The sequence below is a fragment of the Rhinoraja longicauda genome, chromosome 1 (genome assembly GCF_053455715.1).
Source record: "Rhinoraja longicauda isolate Sanriku21f chromosome 1, sRhiLon1.1, whole genome shotgun sequence".
NCBI lineage: Eukaryota > Metazoa > Chordata > Chondrichthyes > Rajiformes > Arhynchobatidae > Rhinoraja > Rhinoraja longicauda.
Window position 1 is genome coordinate 3,323,053 of NC_135953.1, and position 19,256 is coordinate 3,342,308.

The 19,256-nt window shown below is 48.0% G+C and overlaps 1 protein-coding gene across 1 annotated transcript in view; it reads left to right on the forward strand.

Moving 5' to 3' along the window:
• LOC144595875 (sideroflexin-5-like) overlaps positions 1–19,256 on the forward strand; it is a 221,213-nt gene that overhangs the window by 134,485 nt on the left and 67,472 nt on the right. The window contains exon 12 of the mRNA XM_078403737.1: positions 1,189–1,274. Within this exon, the coding sequence (XP_078259863.1) occupies positions 1,189–1,274 (86 nt within the window). The remainder of the gene's footprint in view (positions 1–1,188; positions 1,275–19,256) is intronic.

The window sequence follows — 19,256 nt, forward strand, 5'->3', positions numbered from 1 at the left end:
GCTATGTCCTCTGGTTCATGATTCCTCTACTATGGGTGAAAGACTTTGTGCGAAAGACTATTCCCCTCATGATTTTATATCTGTAATCTCCCCTACACGTGTTTGATACGTCATTAAGTTTGTACATCTGTTCCTCAATACCAGTCATCCTCGTAACTCTTCACTACCTCAAAACTGAGTTGACCGGAAGCAGCCTGTAGTGTAATAGAGTCGTAGAGTGATACAGCGTGGAAACAGGCCCTTCGGCCCAACTTGCCCACACAGGCCAACATGTCCCAGCTACACTAGTCCCACCTGCCTGCATTTGGTCCATATCCCTCCAAACCTGTCCTATCCATGTACCTGTCCAACTGCTTCTTAAATGTTGGGATAGTCCCAGCCTCAACTACCTCCTCCAGCAGCTTGTTTCCCCACCACTCTTTGTGTGAAAAAGTTACCCCTCAGATTCCTATTACATCTTTTCCCCTTCACCTTGAACCTATGTCTCTGTGTCTCTCTGTAAACCTAATGTCTCTGTCATTAATACTTCCCAAGACGTACAGATATTTAGGTTCATTGACTTGCTAAGTGTAAAAATTGTCCCTAAGTGGGTATAGGATAGTGTTAATGTGCGGGGATCGCTGGTCGGCGCGGACCCGGTGGGCCGAAAGGGCCTGTTTCTGCGCTGTATCTCTAAACTAAACTAATCAGATACGATTATCAGCTTACCTCATTCCATAGACACATAGAAAATAGGTGCAGGAGGAGGCCATTCGGCCCTTCGAGCCAGCACCGCCATTCATTGTGATCATGGCTGATCATCCACAATCAGTAACCCGTGCCTGCCTTCTCCCCATATCCCTTGATTCCACTAGCCCCCAGAGCTCTATCTAACTCTCTCTTAAATCCATCCAGTGAATTGGCCTCCACTGCCCTCTGTGGCAGAGAATTCCACACATTCACAATTCTCTGGATGAAAAGGTTTCTTCTCACCTCAGTTTTAAATGGCCTCCCCTTTATTCTTAGACTGTGGCCCCTGGTTCTGGACTCCCCCAACATTGGGAAAATTTTTCCTGCATCTAGCTTGACCAGTCCTCTTATAATTTTGATCCCCTTTCATCCTTCTAAACGCCAGTGAATACATTGCCTGAGGATTGATCTTTCTTGACCGGTTTATGTTTACTGGAACTGTGCTTATGTTTCCTTCAGGCACTGATGGAGACCGCCTTAACGCGAGTCGTGCTCCCCATCCCCATCCTCGTGCTGCCGCCGATTATCATGTCCTTCCTGGAGAAGTAAGTGCTGTTGTTCTGCTACTTTCTGAAGTTCCGACATTTGTTTCGAGAGGACTAGAATATAAAAAACAGGGATGTAATGCTGAGGCTGTATAAGGCGCTGGTCAGGCCACATTTGGAGTATTGTGAGCAGTTTTGGGCCCCATATCTGAGGAAGGATGTGCTGGCTCTGGAGAGGGTCCAGAGGAGGTTTACAAGAATGATCCCAGGAATGAGTGGGTTAACATATGATGAGCCTGTACACGCTGGAGTTTAGAAGGATGACGGGGGACCTCATTGAAACTTACCAAATAGTGAAAGGCCTGGATAAAGCAGATGTGGAGAGGATGTTTCCACTGGTGGGAGAGTCTAGGACCAGAGAGCACAGCCTCAGAATAAAAGGACGTACCTTTAGAAAGTAGATGAGCAGGAATTTCTTTCGGCAGAGGGCGGTGAATCTGTGGAATTCTTTGCCACAAAATGCTGTGGAGGCCAAGTCAATGGATATTTTTAAGGCGGAGATTGACAGATTCCTGCTTAGTTTGGGCGTTAGGGGTTATGGGGAGAAGGCAGGAGAATGGGGTTGAGAGGGAGAGATAGATCAGCCATGATTGAATGGCGGGGTAGATTTGATGGGCCGAATGGTGTGATTCTGCTCCATTCTTTTAGGATGCAGCTCTGCGGGACTTTGGTGGGGCTGCGTTTGGAGTGTTGCGTGCAGTTCTGGTCGCCCCCATTACAGGGAGGATGTGGAGGATTTGGAGAGGGTGCAGAGGAGGTTTACTAGAATGATGCCTGGATTAGAGGGTTTCAGCTCCAGAGAGAGGTTGGACAGACTTGGACTGTTCTCTCTGGAACATCGGAGGTTGAGGGGAGACTTGATAAAAGTGTATAAAATGAAGTGTATAAAATGTGACCTAAATGAAGTGTATAAAATGTCTCCGCCCCCACGATGTCTCCACTGTCTGGTGTGCATGCCACAAGTACAGTCGGCAAGTTGTTGGTTCCAGCGGCTTAGGGAGGAAACCACCAGAAGGTTCAACGGGCAGAAAGATGATCCCAGCAGAGCGTCGTGGAGCGCAAACAGGGCAGAGTGAGATACGTAGGGCACTTCTGACCATCCACTGCATCCTGACCTGTCCCCAGCCGTCCCGACTAGGTCTTGCTGCTGGAACAGGTCGGCACGGTGGCGCAGCGGTAGAGTTGCTGCCTTACAGCGAATGCAGCGCCGGAGACTCAGGTTCGATCATGTCTACGGGCGCCGTCTGGACGGAGTTTGCACATTCTCCCCGTGACCTGCGTGGGTTTTCTCCGAGATCTTCGGTTTCCTCCCACACTCCAAAGACGTACAGGTATGTAGGTTAATTGACTGGGTAAATGTAAAAATTGTCCCTAGTGTGTGTAGGATAGTGTTAATGTGCGGGGATCGCTGGGCGGCGCAGACTCGGTGGGCCGAAAAGGCCTGTTTCCGCGCTGTATCTGAAATATGAAAATATGAAATGCTCCAAAGACATACAGGTCTGTAGATTAATTGACTGGATAATATGTAAAAATTGTCCCTAGTGTGTGTAGGATAGTGTTAAAGTGCGGGGATCGCTGGGCGGCGCAGACTCGGTGGGTCGAAGGGCCTGTTTCTGTGCTGTATCTCTAAATCTAAAAAATCTAAACCCGATAGGCCAGGACGAGAGAGTGAGGCCGACGATCTGTGCAACTCCCCCTCACTTCAAACCAAGTCAAGCGCAAGTCATGACTTCAACCGTGGCCAGCATACTGCGGCTGGCGGCGATCCCAATCAGCGGCCGAAATAATACGATTGAAAGTGAAGTCATGGTCATCTTTGAACCCGGAGGACGAAAAACAACAACATAAAATGATGAGAGGCATAGATAGGGTAGACAGTCAGAACCTTTTTCCAAATGTGGAAACGTACAACATCAGAGGGCATAGCTACAAGGTGAGAGGGGAATGTTTAATGTATTTTAGTTCAGTTTAGGCAGCGCAAGAACAGGCCCTTTGGCCCATTGGGTCTGCATGGACCAGCTACCACTGTACACAAGCACCATCGTATAATCGTATGTGCTAGGGACAAGTTACAATTTTACCAAGGCCAATTAACCTACAAACCTGCACGTCTTTGGAGTGTGGGAGGAAACCGAAGCACCCGGAGACAAAAGATGTAGAGGGAAGACACAAAATGCTGGAGTAACTCAGCGGAACAGGCAGCATCTCTGGAGAGATGGAATGGGTGACGTTTCGGGTCGAGACCCTTCTTCAGACCCGAAACGTCGCGACTGGAAAAACGTCACCCATTCCTCCTCTCCAGAGACGCTGCCTGTCCCGCTGAGTTACTCCAGCATTTTGTGTCTGACCTTCGATATAAACCAGCATCTGCAGTTCTTCCTTACACAAGGTAGAGCGTGATATGGGCCAAACGTGTGCAGATGGGCGTAGCTGGGCCACCCTGGTCGGCACAGTTGCACAGAAGGGCATGTTTCTGTGCTGTATGACTCTATGACTCGCAATGATTCGATCTTGTTCGGCACTGATATTGTGGGCCGAAGGGCCTATTCCTGTGAGGTACGGTCCCTGCTCTGCAGGTGTCTGATGGTACACTGAAGAGGGACCTTTACTCCGTGTCTATGATTCGTCCCAACCTGTTCAACCTCTCCCCATAGCTCAGACCCCCTAGTCCTGCCATCATCCTCGCCAATCTTCCCTGCACTCTTTCCAGCTGAACAAATCTTTCCTATGACAGGGTGACCAGAACGAAACAGAATACTCCAAATGTGGCCTCACCAATGTCTTAGTCATAGAGCCATAGAGTGATACAGTGTGGAAACAGGCCCTTCGGCCCAACTCACCCACACCGGCCAACAATGTCCCAGCCACACTAGTCTCACTTGCCTGCACTTGGTCCATAACCCTCCAAACCTGTCCTATCCATGTACCTGTCTACCGTTTCTTAAACGATGGGATAGTCCCAGTCTCAACTACCTCCTCTGGCAGCTTGTTCCATACACCCACCACCCACTGTGTGAAAAAGCTACCCCTCGGATTCCTATTAAATCTTTTCCCCTTCACCTTGAACCTATGTCCTCTGGTCCTCGATTCCCCTACTCTGGGTAAAAGACTGTGCATTTACCCGATCTAAAGCATAGAGTCTTTTATCCAGAGTAAGGGAATCAAGAACCGGAGGGCATAGGTTTAAGGTGAGAGGGGGAAAAGATTCAATGGGAACATGAGGGGCAACTTTTTTGCACAGAGAGTGGTGGGTGTAAAAGACTCTGTGCATCTACCCGATCTATTCCTCTCATGATTTTGTACACCCTCTATAAAATCTCCCCTCATCTACGCTCCATGGAATAGAGACCCAGCCTACTCAACCTCTCCCTATAGCTCACCCCCTCTAGTCCTGACAACATCCTCGTAAATCTTTTCTGAACACCTCCAGATTCAGGGACAGTTTCTTCCCAGCTGTTATCAAGCAATTGAATCATCCTACCACAACCAGAGAGCAGTGCTGAACTACTATCTACCTCACTCTTGAGCCCGGACTATCTTTGATCAGATTTATTGGCTTTACCTTGCACTGACATTATTCCCTTATCATAGAAACATAGAGATGTTTTGTTTTCGTTTTAGAGATGCAGAGAAGAAATAGGCCCATTGGCCATTGTCCAACACTCTGTGAAACGTCACCTATCCATGTTCTCCAGAGACGCTGCCTGACCCGCTGAGTTACTCCAGCATTCTGTGAAACGTCAGCTATCCATGTTCTCCACAGATGCTGCCTGACCGGCTGAGTTACTCCAGCACTCTGTGAAACGTCACCTATCCATGTTCTCCAGAGACGCTGCCTGACCCGCTGAGTTACTCCAGCACTCTGTGAAACGTCACCTATCCATGTTCTCCACAGATGCTGCCTGACCGGCTGAATTACTCCAGCAATCTGTGAGATTTGAAAGACAAATGGCCAATAGTTGAGGCAGATGCAATAGCAACAGTTCAACAAGTTCAGGGATAGGAACAATTTAGACGAATAGGGACCAAATGCAGGTAATTGGGACGTTTAGATGATACATCTTGGTTGACATGAATGAGTTGGGTCAAAAGGCTGTATGATTCTCTGACTCATGACTCATGACTCCATATTTGAGGGTGAAAATAATAGATTGAATGTTCTAGTGAAGGGAAGATAGGCAGAGGCTCTTTAAAAAAATATATATATTCATTTTTCAGAATGTGGGCGTTCAACAGCAAGTTGAACTCTTTCAAGAGAGAGTTAGATAGAGCTCTTAAAGATATGGGGAGAAGGCAGGAACGGGGTACTTATTGTGGATGATCAGCCAGAATCACAGTGAATGGCGGTGCTGGCTTAAAGTGCCGAATGGCCGAAAGGATTAAAAGTATTATATATGAATGCGCGAAGTATAAGAAATAAAGTGGATGAGCTTGAGGCTCCATTAGAGATTGGTAGGTATGGCATTGTGGGGATTACAGAGACGTGGCTGCAGGAGGATCAGGACTGGGAACTGAATATTCAGGGTTATACGTCCTATAGAAAGGACAGGCAGGTGGGCAGAGGAGGTGGGGTAGCTCTGTTGGTGAGGGATGGAATTCAGTCCCTTGCGAGGGGTGACATAGGGACTGACGAGGTAGAGTCACTGTGGATAGAATTGAGGAATTGTAAAGGCAAGAAGACACTAATGGGAGTTAGTGTTAGAACATTGGAAAATGATCATCAAATCATGTATCTGTACACTGTAAATGGCTCGATTGTAATCATGTATTGTCTTTCTGCTGACTGGATAACACGCAACAAAAGCTTTTCACTCTACCTCGGGACACGTGACAATAAACTAAACTTAGCTACATTCTCATCCAAATCGTTGATATAAACAGTTAGCATGGATTTGTTAGGAGATGGTCACATCTGACTAACTGGTCTGAATTTTTTGAGGTGGTGAGAGCAGTACGTTTGTGCACAATGGTCCACAATGGTGATAAGATCCCAAATGGCATTCCAATAGAAAAAGCTTGTGGATCGGAAGGAGATTAGATCTAAAATTGGCTCATTACCAGAAATCAAAGTGTAATGGTTAACAGAATGTTGCCATGGATTCCACAAGGTGCAGCATTTGGTCCATTGCTTTCTGTAGTATTTATCAATGATTTAAATGATGAAGGCGTAAAAATGTTTGCAAATGATGCATGTAATGTGGTGAACATTCGTCAGCTTTAGACTGCCGGATAATATAGATGCTGTGGTCAGTTTTGCAGAAAAATGGGATATGCCATTCACACCAGAGATTTCATTTAGTTTTGAGATACATACAGGCCCTTTGGCCCACTGAGTGCCAGCTGACCATCGATCACCCATTCACACTAGTTCTATAAAAAAAGACACAGAGTGCTGGAGTAACTCAGCGGATCAGGCAGTATCTGTGGAGAACATGGATCAGTGATGTTTCACAGAGTGCTGGAGTAACTCAGCGGATCAGGCAGCATCTGTGGAGTACATGGATAGGTGACGTTTCACAGGGTGCTGGAGTAACTCAGCGGGTCAGGCAGCATCTCTGGAGAACATGGATAGGTGACGTTTCACAGTGCTGGAGTAACTCAGCGGATCAGGCAGCATCTGTGGAGAACATGGATAGGTGACGTTTCACAGAGTGCTGGAGTAACTCAGCGGGTCAGGCAGCATCTCAGGACAACTTGGATAGGTGACGTTTCAGGCCGAGACCCTTCTTCAGACTGATTGAGAGGCGGCCCAGTGGCGCGGTGGTAGATTTGTTCCCTTTCAATCCCATCTACGGACGTTTGTCTGTACGGAGTTTGTACGTTCTCGCTGAGATCTGCATGGGTTTTCTCCTGGAGCTCCGGTTTCCTCCCACATTCCAAGCTGTCAGTTTTTTTATGTTAATTGGCTTGGTATAATTGTAAAATATCCCTGGGGTATGTAGGATAGTGTAACTGTGCTGGTCGGCGCACATCCAGTCGGCTAAAGGGCCTGTTTCCACACTGTATCTCTGAACTAAACTAAACTAAACCTGAAACTCACTGAGTTACTCCACCACATTGTGTCTTTTTTCAGTAAACCAGCTTCTGCAGTTTCTTGTTTCAGCACTAGTTCTTTGTTATCCCACTTTCTCTCATCCACTCCCTACACACTAGAGGCAGTTTACAGAGGCCAATTAACCTACAAACCCACTTGTCTTTGGGATGTGGTAGGAAACCCAGAGCGCCCAGAGGAAACCCACGCAGCCACTGGGAGAACATGCAAACTCCACACAGGCAGCAACAGATAAAAACAGACGATGTGCTATAGGCAGCATCTGTGGAAACATAGAAACATAGAAAATAGGTGCAGGAGGAGGCCATTCGGCCCTTCGAGCCAGCACCGCCATTCGTTGTGATCATGGATGATCATCCACAATCAGTAACCCGTGCCTGCCTTCTCCCCATATCCCTTGATTCCACTAGCCCCTAGAGCTCTATCTAACTCTTTTTTTAATTCATCCAGTGAATTGGCCTCCATTGCCCTCTGTGGCAAAGAATTCCACAAATTCACAACTCTCTGGGTGAAAAAGTTTCTTCTCACTACCGTTTTAAATGGCCTCCCCTTTATTCTTAGACTGTGGCCCCTGGTTCTGGACTCCCCCAACATTGGGAATATTTTGCCTGCATCTAGCTTGTCCAGTCCTTTTAATATTTTATACGTCTCTATAAGATCCCCTCTCATCCTTCTAAACTCCAGTGAATACAATAGACAATAAACAATAGGTGCAGGAGTAGGCCATTCGGCCCTTCGAGCCAGCACCGCCATTCAATGTGATCATGGCTGATCACAAGCCCAGTCTTTCCAATCTTTCCTCATATGACAGTCCCTCCATCCCGGGGATTAACCTAGTAAACCTACGCTGCACTACCTCAATAGCAAGGATGCCCTTCCTCAAATTAGGAGACCAAAACTGCACACAAAGCTGTCCTATCCATGTACCTGCCCAAATGTTTCTTAAACGTCGCAAATAGTAAATATTGCAATATTAGTGTGATGTCAGTCGGTCTTTTGCACACATAAATTTTCAATCAGTTCACTCTATCAATTCCATTTAAAGTTGTGAAATCCTAACAAACCACTCCTTGACCTTTCCTGCTCTGGAGGAATGCAACTCTCGTTTGTGTAATCACTTCTTGTAATTTAGCCCTTGGCGTTTAGTCATAATTTGGGTAAATACACTACACTACCTCCAGAGCCATTATAATTCTTCATGGAGCATCTTGGGAGAGAAGGAATGGGCGATGTTTCGGGTCAATGGTCGATGAATGGTCCAGTCTGAAGAAGAGTCTCGACCCGAAACGTTGCCCATTCCTTCTCTCCCGAGATGCTGCCTGACCTGCTGAGGTACTCCAGCATTTTGTGAATAAATACCTTCGATTTGTACCAGCATCTGCAGTTATTTTCTTATATTATAATTCTTCATCATCATCGGCGGTCACTGGAAGCCGGTATGACTGTCCTCTCCATAGGGTCGGACGCCTGTGCGTGACTTTGTTTGACTTGGGGAGACTGGTGCACAGACAGCCACCACACGGTCCTTGACAGATCTGGGTCAGGATCCAGTGGCGTGGAGTCCAAGACGACCGGGGACCCTTTTCTGCTGTAGCCTTCATCCGCCTTCCCAGCCGTTATGACGGTCCACTAAAGTCAACCACCATCCCTCCGCCTGTTCCCCCGTTGAGGTCTTGGTTGGATCGCCCTTTGTCAGGGACCTCCCCCTCGACCTTACTGCCATGGGTGACCCTACCAGGAGCGTAGTTCCAGACGGCATTGCTCTCAGGATCTCAGGACCACACAAGCTTCTCCACCACGACAAGGTGACAATCCACGGAGAATTCTTAATCTATGCTGTACAAGACTGGCATTTGGTACTCCAGATGTGGTCCAACATCCCTGCTGATCCACCGCGTCTTCCCAATACCCCTTGCTCTATCTCGCCATATCTCATCATACAAACAGCTCCCTATTTCACTCTATTTCTCTATTTCACTCTCCAGTCCTACCCCGGCCACTCCCTCTTCTCCTCTCTCCCATCAGGCAAGAGGCACAGAAGTGTGAAAACGCACACCCCTCCAGATTCAGGGACAGTTTCTCCCCAGCTGTTATCAGGCAACTGAACCATCCTCTCACCAACCAGAGAGCGGTCCTGACCTCCCATCTACCTCATTGGAGACCGTCAAACTATCTTTGACCAAACTTTGTTGCCCCTTGGTGGAATTCTGCATTAGGATGGAGAGTGACACGGTTAATTCAGAGACCAGGGTCCTAAACTTGAGTAAAGGAGACTTTGATGGTATGAGACGGGAATTGGCTAGGGTAGACTGGCAAATTATACTTAAAGGGTTGACAGTGGAGATGCAATGGCAAAGATTTAAAGACCGCATGGATGAACTCCAAAAATTGTTCATCCCTGTCTGGTGAAAAAAATTAAACGGGGAAGGCAGCTCAACCGTGGCTGACGAGGGAAGTCAAGGATAGTGTTAAATCCAAGGAAAAGGCATATAAATTGGCCAGAGGTAGCAGCAAACCGGAGGACTGGGAGAAATCTAGAACTAAACAGAGGAGGACAAAGGGGTTAATTAAGAGGGGGGAAAAAGAGCATGAAAGAAAGCTTGCGGGGAATATAAAAACTGACTCTAAAAACTGCCTTAGATATGTAAAAAGGAAAAGATTAGAGAAGACATAATGGTGAATTATAATGGAAAACAAGGAAATGGCAGAACAGTTAAACGAGTGCTTTGGTTCTGTCTTCACTAAGGAAGACACAAACAATCTCCCAGAAATACTAGGAGACAGGGGATCTAGTGGGTGGGAGGAACTGAAGGGAATCCACATTAGTCAGGAAATGGTGTTATGTAAACTGTTGGGACTCAAGGCGGATAAATCCCCAGGGCCTGATGGTCTGCATCCCAGAGTACTCAAGGAGATGGCTCTAGAAATCGTGGACGCATTGGTGATCATTTTCCAATGTTCAATAGATTCAGGATCAGTTCCTGTGGACTGGAGGATAGCTAATGTTATCCCACTTTTCAAGAAAGGAGCGAGAGAGAAAACGGGGAATTACAGACCAGTTAGCCTGACATCGGTGGTGGGGAAGATGCTGGAGTCAATTATTAAAGAGTTAATAACGGTGCATTTGGATAGCCGTAAAGAGATAAGTCCAAGTCAGCATGGATTTATGAAGGGAAAATCATGCTTGACTAATTTTCTGGAATTTTTTGAGTCAAGTCAAGTTTATTTGTCACATACACATACACGATGTGCAGTGAAATGATGTAACAAGTAGAATGGATAAGGGAGAGCCAGTGGATGTGGTGTATCTGAACTTTCAAAAAGCCTTTGACAAAGTCCCACACAAGAGATTAGTGTGCAACATTAGAGCACATGGTATTGGGGGTGGGGTATTGACATGGATAGAGAACTGGTTGGCAGACAGGAAGCAAAGCGTAGGAATTAACAGGTCCTTTTCAGAATGGCAGGCAGTGACTAGTGGGGTGCCGCAAGGCTCGGTGCTGAGACCCAAGTTATTTACAAGATATGTGAATGATTTTGACGAGGGAATTAACATTAATGACTTGGATGAAGGGATTAAAAGTAACATTAGTAAATTTGCAGATGATACAAAGCTGGGTGGCAGTGTGAGCTGCGAGGAGGATGCTATGAGGTTGCAGGGTGACTTGGACAGGTTGGGTGAGTGGGCAGATGCATGGCAGATGCAGTTTAATGTGGATAAATGTGAGGATATCCACTTTGGTGGCAAGAACAAGAAGGCAGATTATTATCTGAATGGTGTCAGATTAGGAAAAGGGGAGGTGCAATGAGACCTGGGTGTGCTTGTACATAAGTCACTGAGAGTAAGCATGCAGGTTCAGCAGGCAGTGAAGAAAGCCAATGGCATGTTTGCCTTCATTGCGAGAGGATTTGAGTTTAGGAGCAAGGAGGCCCTACTGCAAGTTGTACAGGGTCCTCGTGAGACTGCAGCTGGAGTATTGTGTGCGTTTTTGGTCTCATAATTTGAGGAAGGACATTATTGCTTTTGAGGGAGTGCAGCGTAGGTTCACCAGGTTAATTCCCGGGATGGCGGGACTGACATATGATGAAAGAATGGGCCAACTGGGCTTGTATTCACTGGAATATAGAAAGAAGAGAGGAGATCTTATAGAAACATATAAAGTTTTTAAGGGATTGGACAGTCTAGATGCAGGAAAAATGTTCCCGATGTTGGGGGAGTCCAGAACCAGGGGTCATAGTTTAAGAATAAGGGTAGGCCATTTAGGACTGAGATGAGGAAAAACATCTTCACCCAGAGAATTGTGAATCTGGAATTCTCTCCCACAGAAGGCAGTGGAGGCCAATTCACTGGATATTTTCAAGAGATAGTTAGATTTTGCTCTTGGGGCTAGTGGAATCAAGGGATATGGGGAAAAAGCAGGAACGGGGTACTGATTTTAGATGATCAGCCATGATCATATTGAATGGCGGTGCTGGCTCGAAGGGCCAAATGGCCTCCTCCTGCACCTATTTTTCTGTTTCCATGTTTCTAACTGTCCCTCACTATCTGCAACTCTCTAATTCTGTCTACACCACTATCTCACTTTGAACGAATCTGGAACATACAGGCTTCTGAACGGTCCTTCCATGAGCTAGGGTACTGTCCAATTCACCTCTACCCCATTGCGGACATTGGACTTTGTCTCTGGAACTGGTGCGCTACAATGCTGAGAACCATAGTCTGCACTCTGTATCTTCCCCTTTGCTCTACCTATTGTACTTGAGTTTGACCTGATTGTATCTATGTATAGACAATACAATACAATACAATATATCTTTATTGTCATTGTACAGGGGTACAACGAGGTTGGGAATGCGCCTCCCATACGATGCAATAAATTAATTAGCAAGTCAGTATTCATTTAAACAACAAATTAGAACAGTTTTAAAACAGAATAAAGTGCAAGTAGATCTGTGCCGGTTCACTGTGCGATGTGACCATCCGGCTCAGCAGGACTGGTTCATGGCAGCTATGGCCCTGGGGATGAAGCTGTTCCTGAGTCTGGAGGTGCGGGCGTAGAAGGCCTTGTATCGTCTGCCCGATGGTAGAAGTTCGAACAGACTGTTGCAGGGGTGTGAAGAGTCTTTGTGGATGCTGGTGGCTTTTCTGAGGCATCATGTGTTGTAGATGTCCTCCAAGGCTGGTAACTGTGTTCCGATAGTCCTCTGAGCTCTATGGACTACCCGCTGAAGAGCTTTCCTCTCTGCCTCCGTGCAGCTGAGGTACCACACAGGGATGCCATGTGTTAGGATGCTCTCTATGGTGCAGCGGTAGAAGGTCGTCAGCAGCTGTTGGGGTAGACCAGACTTCTTCAGTGTTCTTAGGTAGAACAGTCGTTGCTGTGCCTTCTTGACCAGCGCAGCAGTGTTAGTGGACCATGTTAGGTCCTCCGAAATGTGAGTGTCCAGAAACTTGAAGCTGGACACTCTCTCCACACTGTCCCCATTGATAAAGGTCGGGGCGTATTCCCCGTTGTGTGATCTGACTGGACAGCATGCAAAACGTATAAGATTATTAAGGGGTTGGACACGTTAGAGGCAGGAAACATGTTCCCAATGTTGGGGGAGTCCAGAACCAGGGGCCACAGTTTAAGAATAAGGGGTAGGCCATTTAGAACAGAGATGAGGAAAAACTTTTTTAGTCAGAGAGTTGTGAATCTATGGAATTCTCTGCCTCAGAGGGCAGTGGAGGCCAATTCTTTGAATACATTCAAGAGAGAGCTAGATAGAGCTCTTAAGGATAGCGGAGTCAGGGGGTATGGGGAGAAGGCAGGAACGGGTTACTGATTGAGAATGATCAGCCATTATCACATTGAATGGCAGTGCTGGCTCGAAGGGCCGAATGGCCTACTCCTGCACTTATTATCTATTGTCTATTGTCTAAAACAAAGCTTTTGACTGTATCTCGTGACACGTGACAATAATAACGTAAAACTAAACCTAAACTTAACGGGAATATGGAGAAAATAAAATATGGCTGCCCAGGGTGGCACAGTGACACAGCGGTAGAGTTGCTGCCTTACTGCGCCAGAGACCGGGTCCGATCCTGACTACTGCTGCTGTCTGTGCGGAGTCTGTACGTTCTCCCCATGACCACAAGGGTTTTCTCCGAGATCTTCAGTTTCCTCCCACACTCCAAAGACGTACAGGTTTGTAGGTTAATCGGTTTGTGTTTGTATACTTGGTATAAATGTAAATTGTCCCTAGTGTGTGTCGGCTTGTGCGGGGAACGCTGGTCGGTGCGGACACGGTGGGCCGAAGGGTCTTTTTCCGCGCCGTACGTCTAAACTAAACTAAACTAAAGGGCCCCGACCTGAAACTTGACCTGTCCAATGTTTTCCAGAGATGCTCTCTAATCTGCTGCGTTACTCCAGCACTTTGTGTCTTTTTACGGACGAACAGGCCCTTTGTCCCACCGAGTCCACGCCGACCATTCATCACCCGTTCATACTATTCTATGTTAATCCACTTTTTCATCGACTTCCTGTGGCTTCTTCAAATTGTAAATAGTCCCTCGGAGATTGCTAGTGTACAGGGTGTTCGCAGATTAGCATCCACTTGGTGGGCAGAAGGGCCTGTTTCCAGGCTGTATTATACAGAAACATAGAAAATAGGTGCAGGAGGAGGCCATTTGGCCCTTCGAGCCAGCACCGCCATTCATTGTGATCATGGCTGATCATCCACAATCAGTAACCCGTGCCTGCCTTCTCCCCATATCCCTTGATTCCGCTAGCCCCTAGAGCTCTATCTAATTCTCTCTTTAATCCATCCAGTGATTTAGCCTCCACTGCCCTCTGTGGCAGAGAATTCCACAAATTCACAACTCTCTGGGAGAAAAAGTTTCTTCTCACCTCAGTTTTAAATGGCCTCCCCTTTATTCTAAGACCGTGGACCCTGGTTCTGGACTCGCCCAACATTGGGAACATTTTTCCTGCATCTAGCTTGTCCAGTCCTTTTATCATTTTATACGTCTCTATAAGATCCGCTCTCATCCTTCTAAACTCCAGTGAATACAAGCCCAGTCTTTTCAATCTTTCCTCATATGACAGTCCCGCCATCCCGGGGATTAACCTCGTGAACCTACGCTGCACTGCCTTCTGAAATTATTCTGAAACTAAAAAAACTTAAAACACTCTGTATCTTCCTCATTGCTCTACCTATTGCGTTTGAGTGTGACCTGATTGTATTTATATACCTGATCTGATTGAATAGCATGCAAAACAAAGCCTTCCACTGTGCCTCGGTACACGTGACAATAATAACCTAAATGGGAAAAGGAAGAAAAGAAAATATAGCTGTTGTAGGATTAATACAAAAATGGTTGTTTGACAGTTGGCTCGGGCTCTGTTGGCCGAATGGCCTCTTTCAATGCTTTGTTTCCATGACTACAACCAGGGATTTTCAAAGTCACAAGACCTCTTTAGAATAATTTAATTCACTTGTACTCCAGTCCACTCAATGGGCGGCACGGTGGCACAGCGGTAGAGTTGCTGCCTCACAGCACCGAAGAGCCAGGTTCGATCCTGACCACGGGTGCTGTCTGCACGGAGTTTGTACGTTCTGCCCGTGACCTGCGTGGGTTTTCTCCAGGATCTTCGGTTTCTTCCCACACTCCAAAGACGTGCAGGTTTGTTGGTTAATTAGCTTGGTATAAGTGTAAATCGTCCCCAGTGTTCGTAGGATAGTGTTGGTGTGCGGGGATCGCTGGTCGGCGCGGACCCGGTGGGCCGAAGGGCCTGTTTCCGCGCTGTATCTCTAAATAAAACTAGTGTCAACGGGTGATTGCTGGTCGGCACGGACCCGGTGGGCCGAAGGACCTGTTTCTGCGCTGTATTTCTAAACCTAAACTAAACTAATTACGTGGACAGCATTTTATTAAAAGTACACTTAAATTAGATTATTTTTTAAAGATTTTTTTAGATTTAGGGATACAGCGCGGAAACAAGCCCTTCTGCCCACTGAGTCCGCGCCGCCCAGCGATCCCCGCACATTAACACTAAGCTACACCCACTAGGGACAATTTTTACATATTACCCAGTCAATTAACCCACATACCTGTACGTCTTTGGAGTGTGGAGGAAACCGAAGACCTCAGAGAAAACCCACGCAGGTCACGGGGAGAACGTACAAACTCCGTACAGACGGCGCCCGTAGTCAGGATCGAACCTGAGTCTCCGGTGCTGCATTCGCTGTAAGGCGGCAACTCTACCGCTGCGCCACCGTACACGCCATTGAATGATTCGCATGCATGGATTTCCAAAAATCTTTTGGACGTTTGTTCGAAGGAATTTGGGTTTAATGAGATCTACCCAACACATTTTCGATAATTTTTAATTCTCTCCCTGCATGTAAATACTGAAATCTGCCATAATGGTGTTAAATTTAGATGTCCCCAGTATGTTCTCTATATCAAACAGCTTTGCCTTGCTAATAAACACCTCAACCTGCAGCTCGGCTGCTTGTTTAGCACGAGGAAGTGAATTGGAGGCGACAACACAAACCTTCGCTCGCCCACGAAAATACCCCTCAGCGACCAGTCATGTAGCACCGGCGCACCTCACCCTTCCACAAGCCACTCGCCAACTTACAACACAGAGTCACGGGCTGATCCGTGGAAGCTTGCAGTCCCAGGCAAGGCGACTGAGCCTCCTTCACGCAGCCAAAACTATTTACGGTGGTGAAGGGCTTCTGTGCCAGGGAGCATGAATGTAAAGGGACGAGTGACGAAGACGACATCTACCTTCAGGGATGCCGACCATCTGGGCCGTGCCCATCGAGTCCACTCCGCCGCTCAATCATGGCTGATCTATCTCTCCCTCTCAATCCCATTCTCCTGCCTTCTCCCCGTAGCCCCTGACACCCGTACTAATCAAGAATCTATCTATCTCTGCTTTAAAAATACCAAATGACTTGGCCTCCACAGCTCGGGGTGCCAACTATCTCACTCCCAAACAATGGACAGGTCAAGTTTCTGGTCGGGACTCTTTAGTTTAGTTTAGGGATGCAGCGTGGAAACAGGCCCTTCGGCCCACCGAGTCCACACCAACCAGCGATCCCCGCACATTAACACAAGCCTACACACAACCTAGGGACAATTTACACTTATACCAAGTGTACGAACCCAAGCCAATTAACTCACAAACCTGTCCGTCTTTGGAGTGTGGACGGAAACAGAAGATCTCGGAGAAATCCCTTGTGGGGAGAAGGCAGGAACGGGATACTGATTGGGAATGATCAGCCATGATCACATTGAATGGCGGTGCTGGCTCGAGGGGCTGAATGGCTACTCCTGTACCTATTGTCTATTGTCACAGGGAGAACGTACAGACAGCACCCGTTGCCGGGATCAAACCCGTGTATCCGGTGCTGGAAGCTCTGTAAGGCAGCAACTCTATTGCTGAAGGGAGAATAGAGCTGGAAAGAGAGAGTTTTTGTACAAGGGGTACATTTTCATTTGGAATCATAGAGTCATTCAGCACAGAAACAGCACAGCACATTTGGCCCAACTTGCCCATGCCAACCAAGATGATTCATCTACGCTAGTCCCACCTGCCTGCATTTAGCCCGTGTGGGACTTCAGGCTTCTGTACCTCCTGCCCAACGGTAGCAGTGAAAGAGGGCACAGCCCGGATGGTTGGCATCCTTGATGGTAGATGCCGCCTTCTTCAGTCAGAGCTTTTGATGATAGATGTGGCCTTCTTCTAGTTTACTTTAGTTTAGAGATACAGCTAGGAAACAGGTCCTTCGACCCACCAAGTCCAGGCCGACCAGTGATCACCCGTACACTAGTTTAGAGTTACAGCATGGAAACAGGCCCTACGGCCCACCGGGTCCGAGCCGACCAGCGATCCCCTACACCCACTAGGGACAATGTTTACATGTACCAAACCAATTAACCTACAAACCTGCACGTCTTTGGAATGTGGGAGGAAACCGAAGATCTCGGGGAAAACCCACGCAGGTCACGGGGAGAACGTACAAACTCCGTACAGACAGCACCCATAGTCGGGATCGAACCCGGGTCTCCGGCGTTGCATTCGCTGTAAGGCAGCAACTCTACCGCTGCACCACTGTGCAGCCCTACACTAGTTCCTTGATATTAGACAATAGACAATAGACAATAGGTGCAGGAGGAGGCCATTCGGCCCTTCGAGCCAGCACCGCCATTCAATGTGATCATGGCTGATCATTCTCAATCAGTACCCCGTTCCTACCTTCTCCCCATACCCCCTGACTCCGCTATCCTTAAGAGCTCTATCCAGCTCTCTCTTGAATGCACTTCCACTTTAGTATCCTACACGCAAGGGACAATTTACAGAAGACAATTAACGTACAAACCTGCACGTCTGGAGTGTGGGAGGAAACCAGAGCAATGGAGACTGGATGGCACGCGCCAAAAGCTTTTCACTGTACCTCGGTACACGTGACAATAAACTCAACTGTAAACCGGAGAAACCCCACGCAGGATGAATGTACACACTCCATACAGCCAGTACCCATAGTCAGTAGCAAACCCGGGTCTTTGGCACTGTGAGGCAGCAACTCTACCGCCGCGCCGCCATGCTGCCCGTGAGGCAGTGCCTAATGTAGATGCTTTGAAGGATGGGGACGTGGCATGCCTGGGACGGACCAGGGTGAGCCAGGGTTGCCAACTTTCTAACTCCCAAATAATGGACAAAAGGTGACATCACCGCCCGCGCCCCACGTGACCTCAGCCAGCCAGTGGCCACGTGCTCCCGCTCCACCAAAGGCGGCTGCCCGTGCCGGGAGGCAGGTTGGTACGCAACCTCTGTTCGACGAACACACTCTGCCTCGCTCCCCAAACACACTCCATTAGCCTACAGAGTCCGGGCCTACAGTGTCCGGGCCTACACTGTCCAGGCCTACAGCGGCCCCCGGGCCTACAGTTTCCGAGCCTACACTGTCCAGGCCTACAGCAGCCCCCAGGCCTATAGTATCCAGACCTACACTGTCCAGTCCTACAGCGGCCCCCAGGCCTACAGTGTCCAGACCTACACTGTCCGGGCCTACAGCGACCCCCCCCCCCGCCCCCCTCCCCACCCCGGCCTACAATGTCCGGGCCTACAGCGGCCCCTGGGCCTACAGTTTCCGGGCCTACACTGTCCAGGCCTACAGCGGCCCCCAGGCCTGCAAAGTCCGGGTCTACACTGTCCGGCCCTACAGCAGCCCCCGGGCCTACAGTGTCCGGGCCTACAATGTCCGGGCCTACAGCGGCCCCCCGGCCTACAATGACCGGGCCTAATACGGGAAAAGGGCGGTCCCGTACTGGACAAACCAAACTACGGGATGTCCCGGCTAATACGGGACAGTTGGCGACCCTAGGCTGTGCCCACCACGTTCCCCAGCCTCCTGCCTTCCTGTGCATTGGTATCGTCATCCTCCTCCACCTCCACCTTCGTGTCACGCTCACCTTTTGACCTCAGAAGCTGGCGACAGATGCCTAAGTGGAACACCTACAGCTGCCCAGTGCGCACCGATCTCACCTGGCTCGGCACAAACATCCACCCAAAGAAACGTACGCTTTAAAACTGAAAAGAAACTCCGACCCAGGTGTCACAACAGAAGGCGGCTTCGCTAAACTGAAAGCTCATACAAGGTTGCCGAGCCAAAACTGTGTCTGTTTTGGAAACATGATTCCCCTAAAGTGGAACAGACTAAAATGTTGAAAGTTTTTCTTTTTATAGTAATCAACGTGTTTATGGATTCAGCGTAGCAATGAACACCTTGCATGTGTTTACAGTGATAACAGACCTGAGCTGGTCTGGTCACGCTAAAGGATCATTAGACAAACTGGATTTGTGATAATGACTTCCATCAAGACATGTACAACAGCCATCTCTTGAGTCCTTAGTTTAGAGATACAGTTTAGA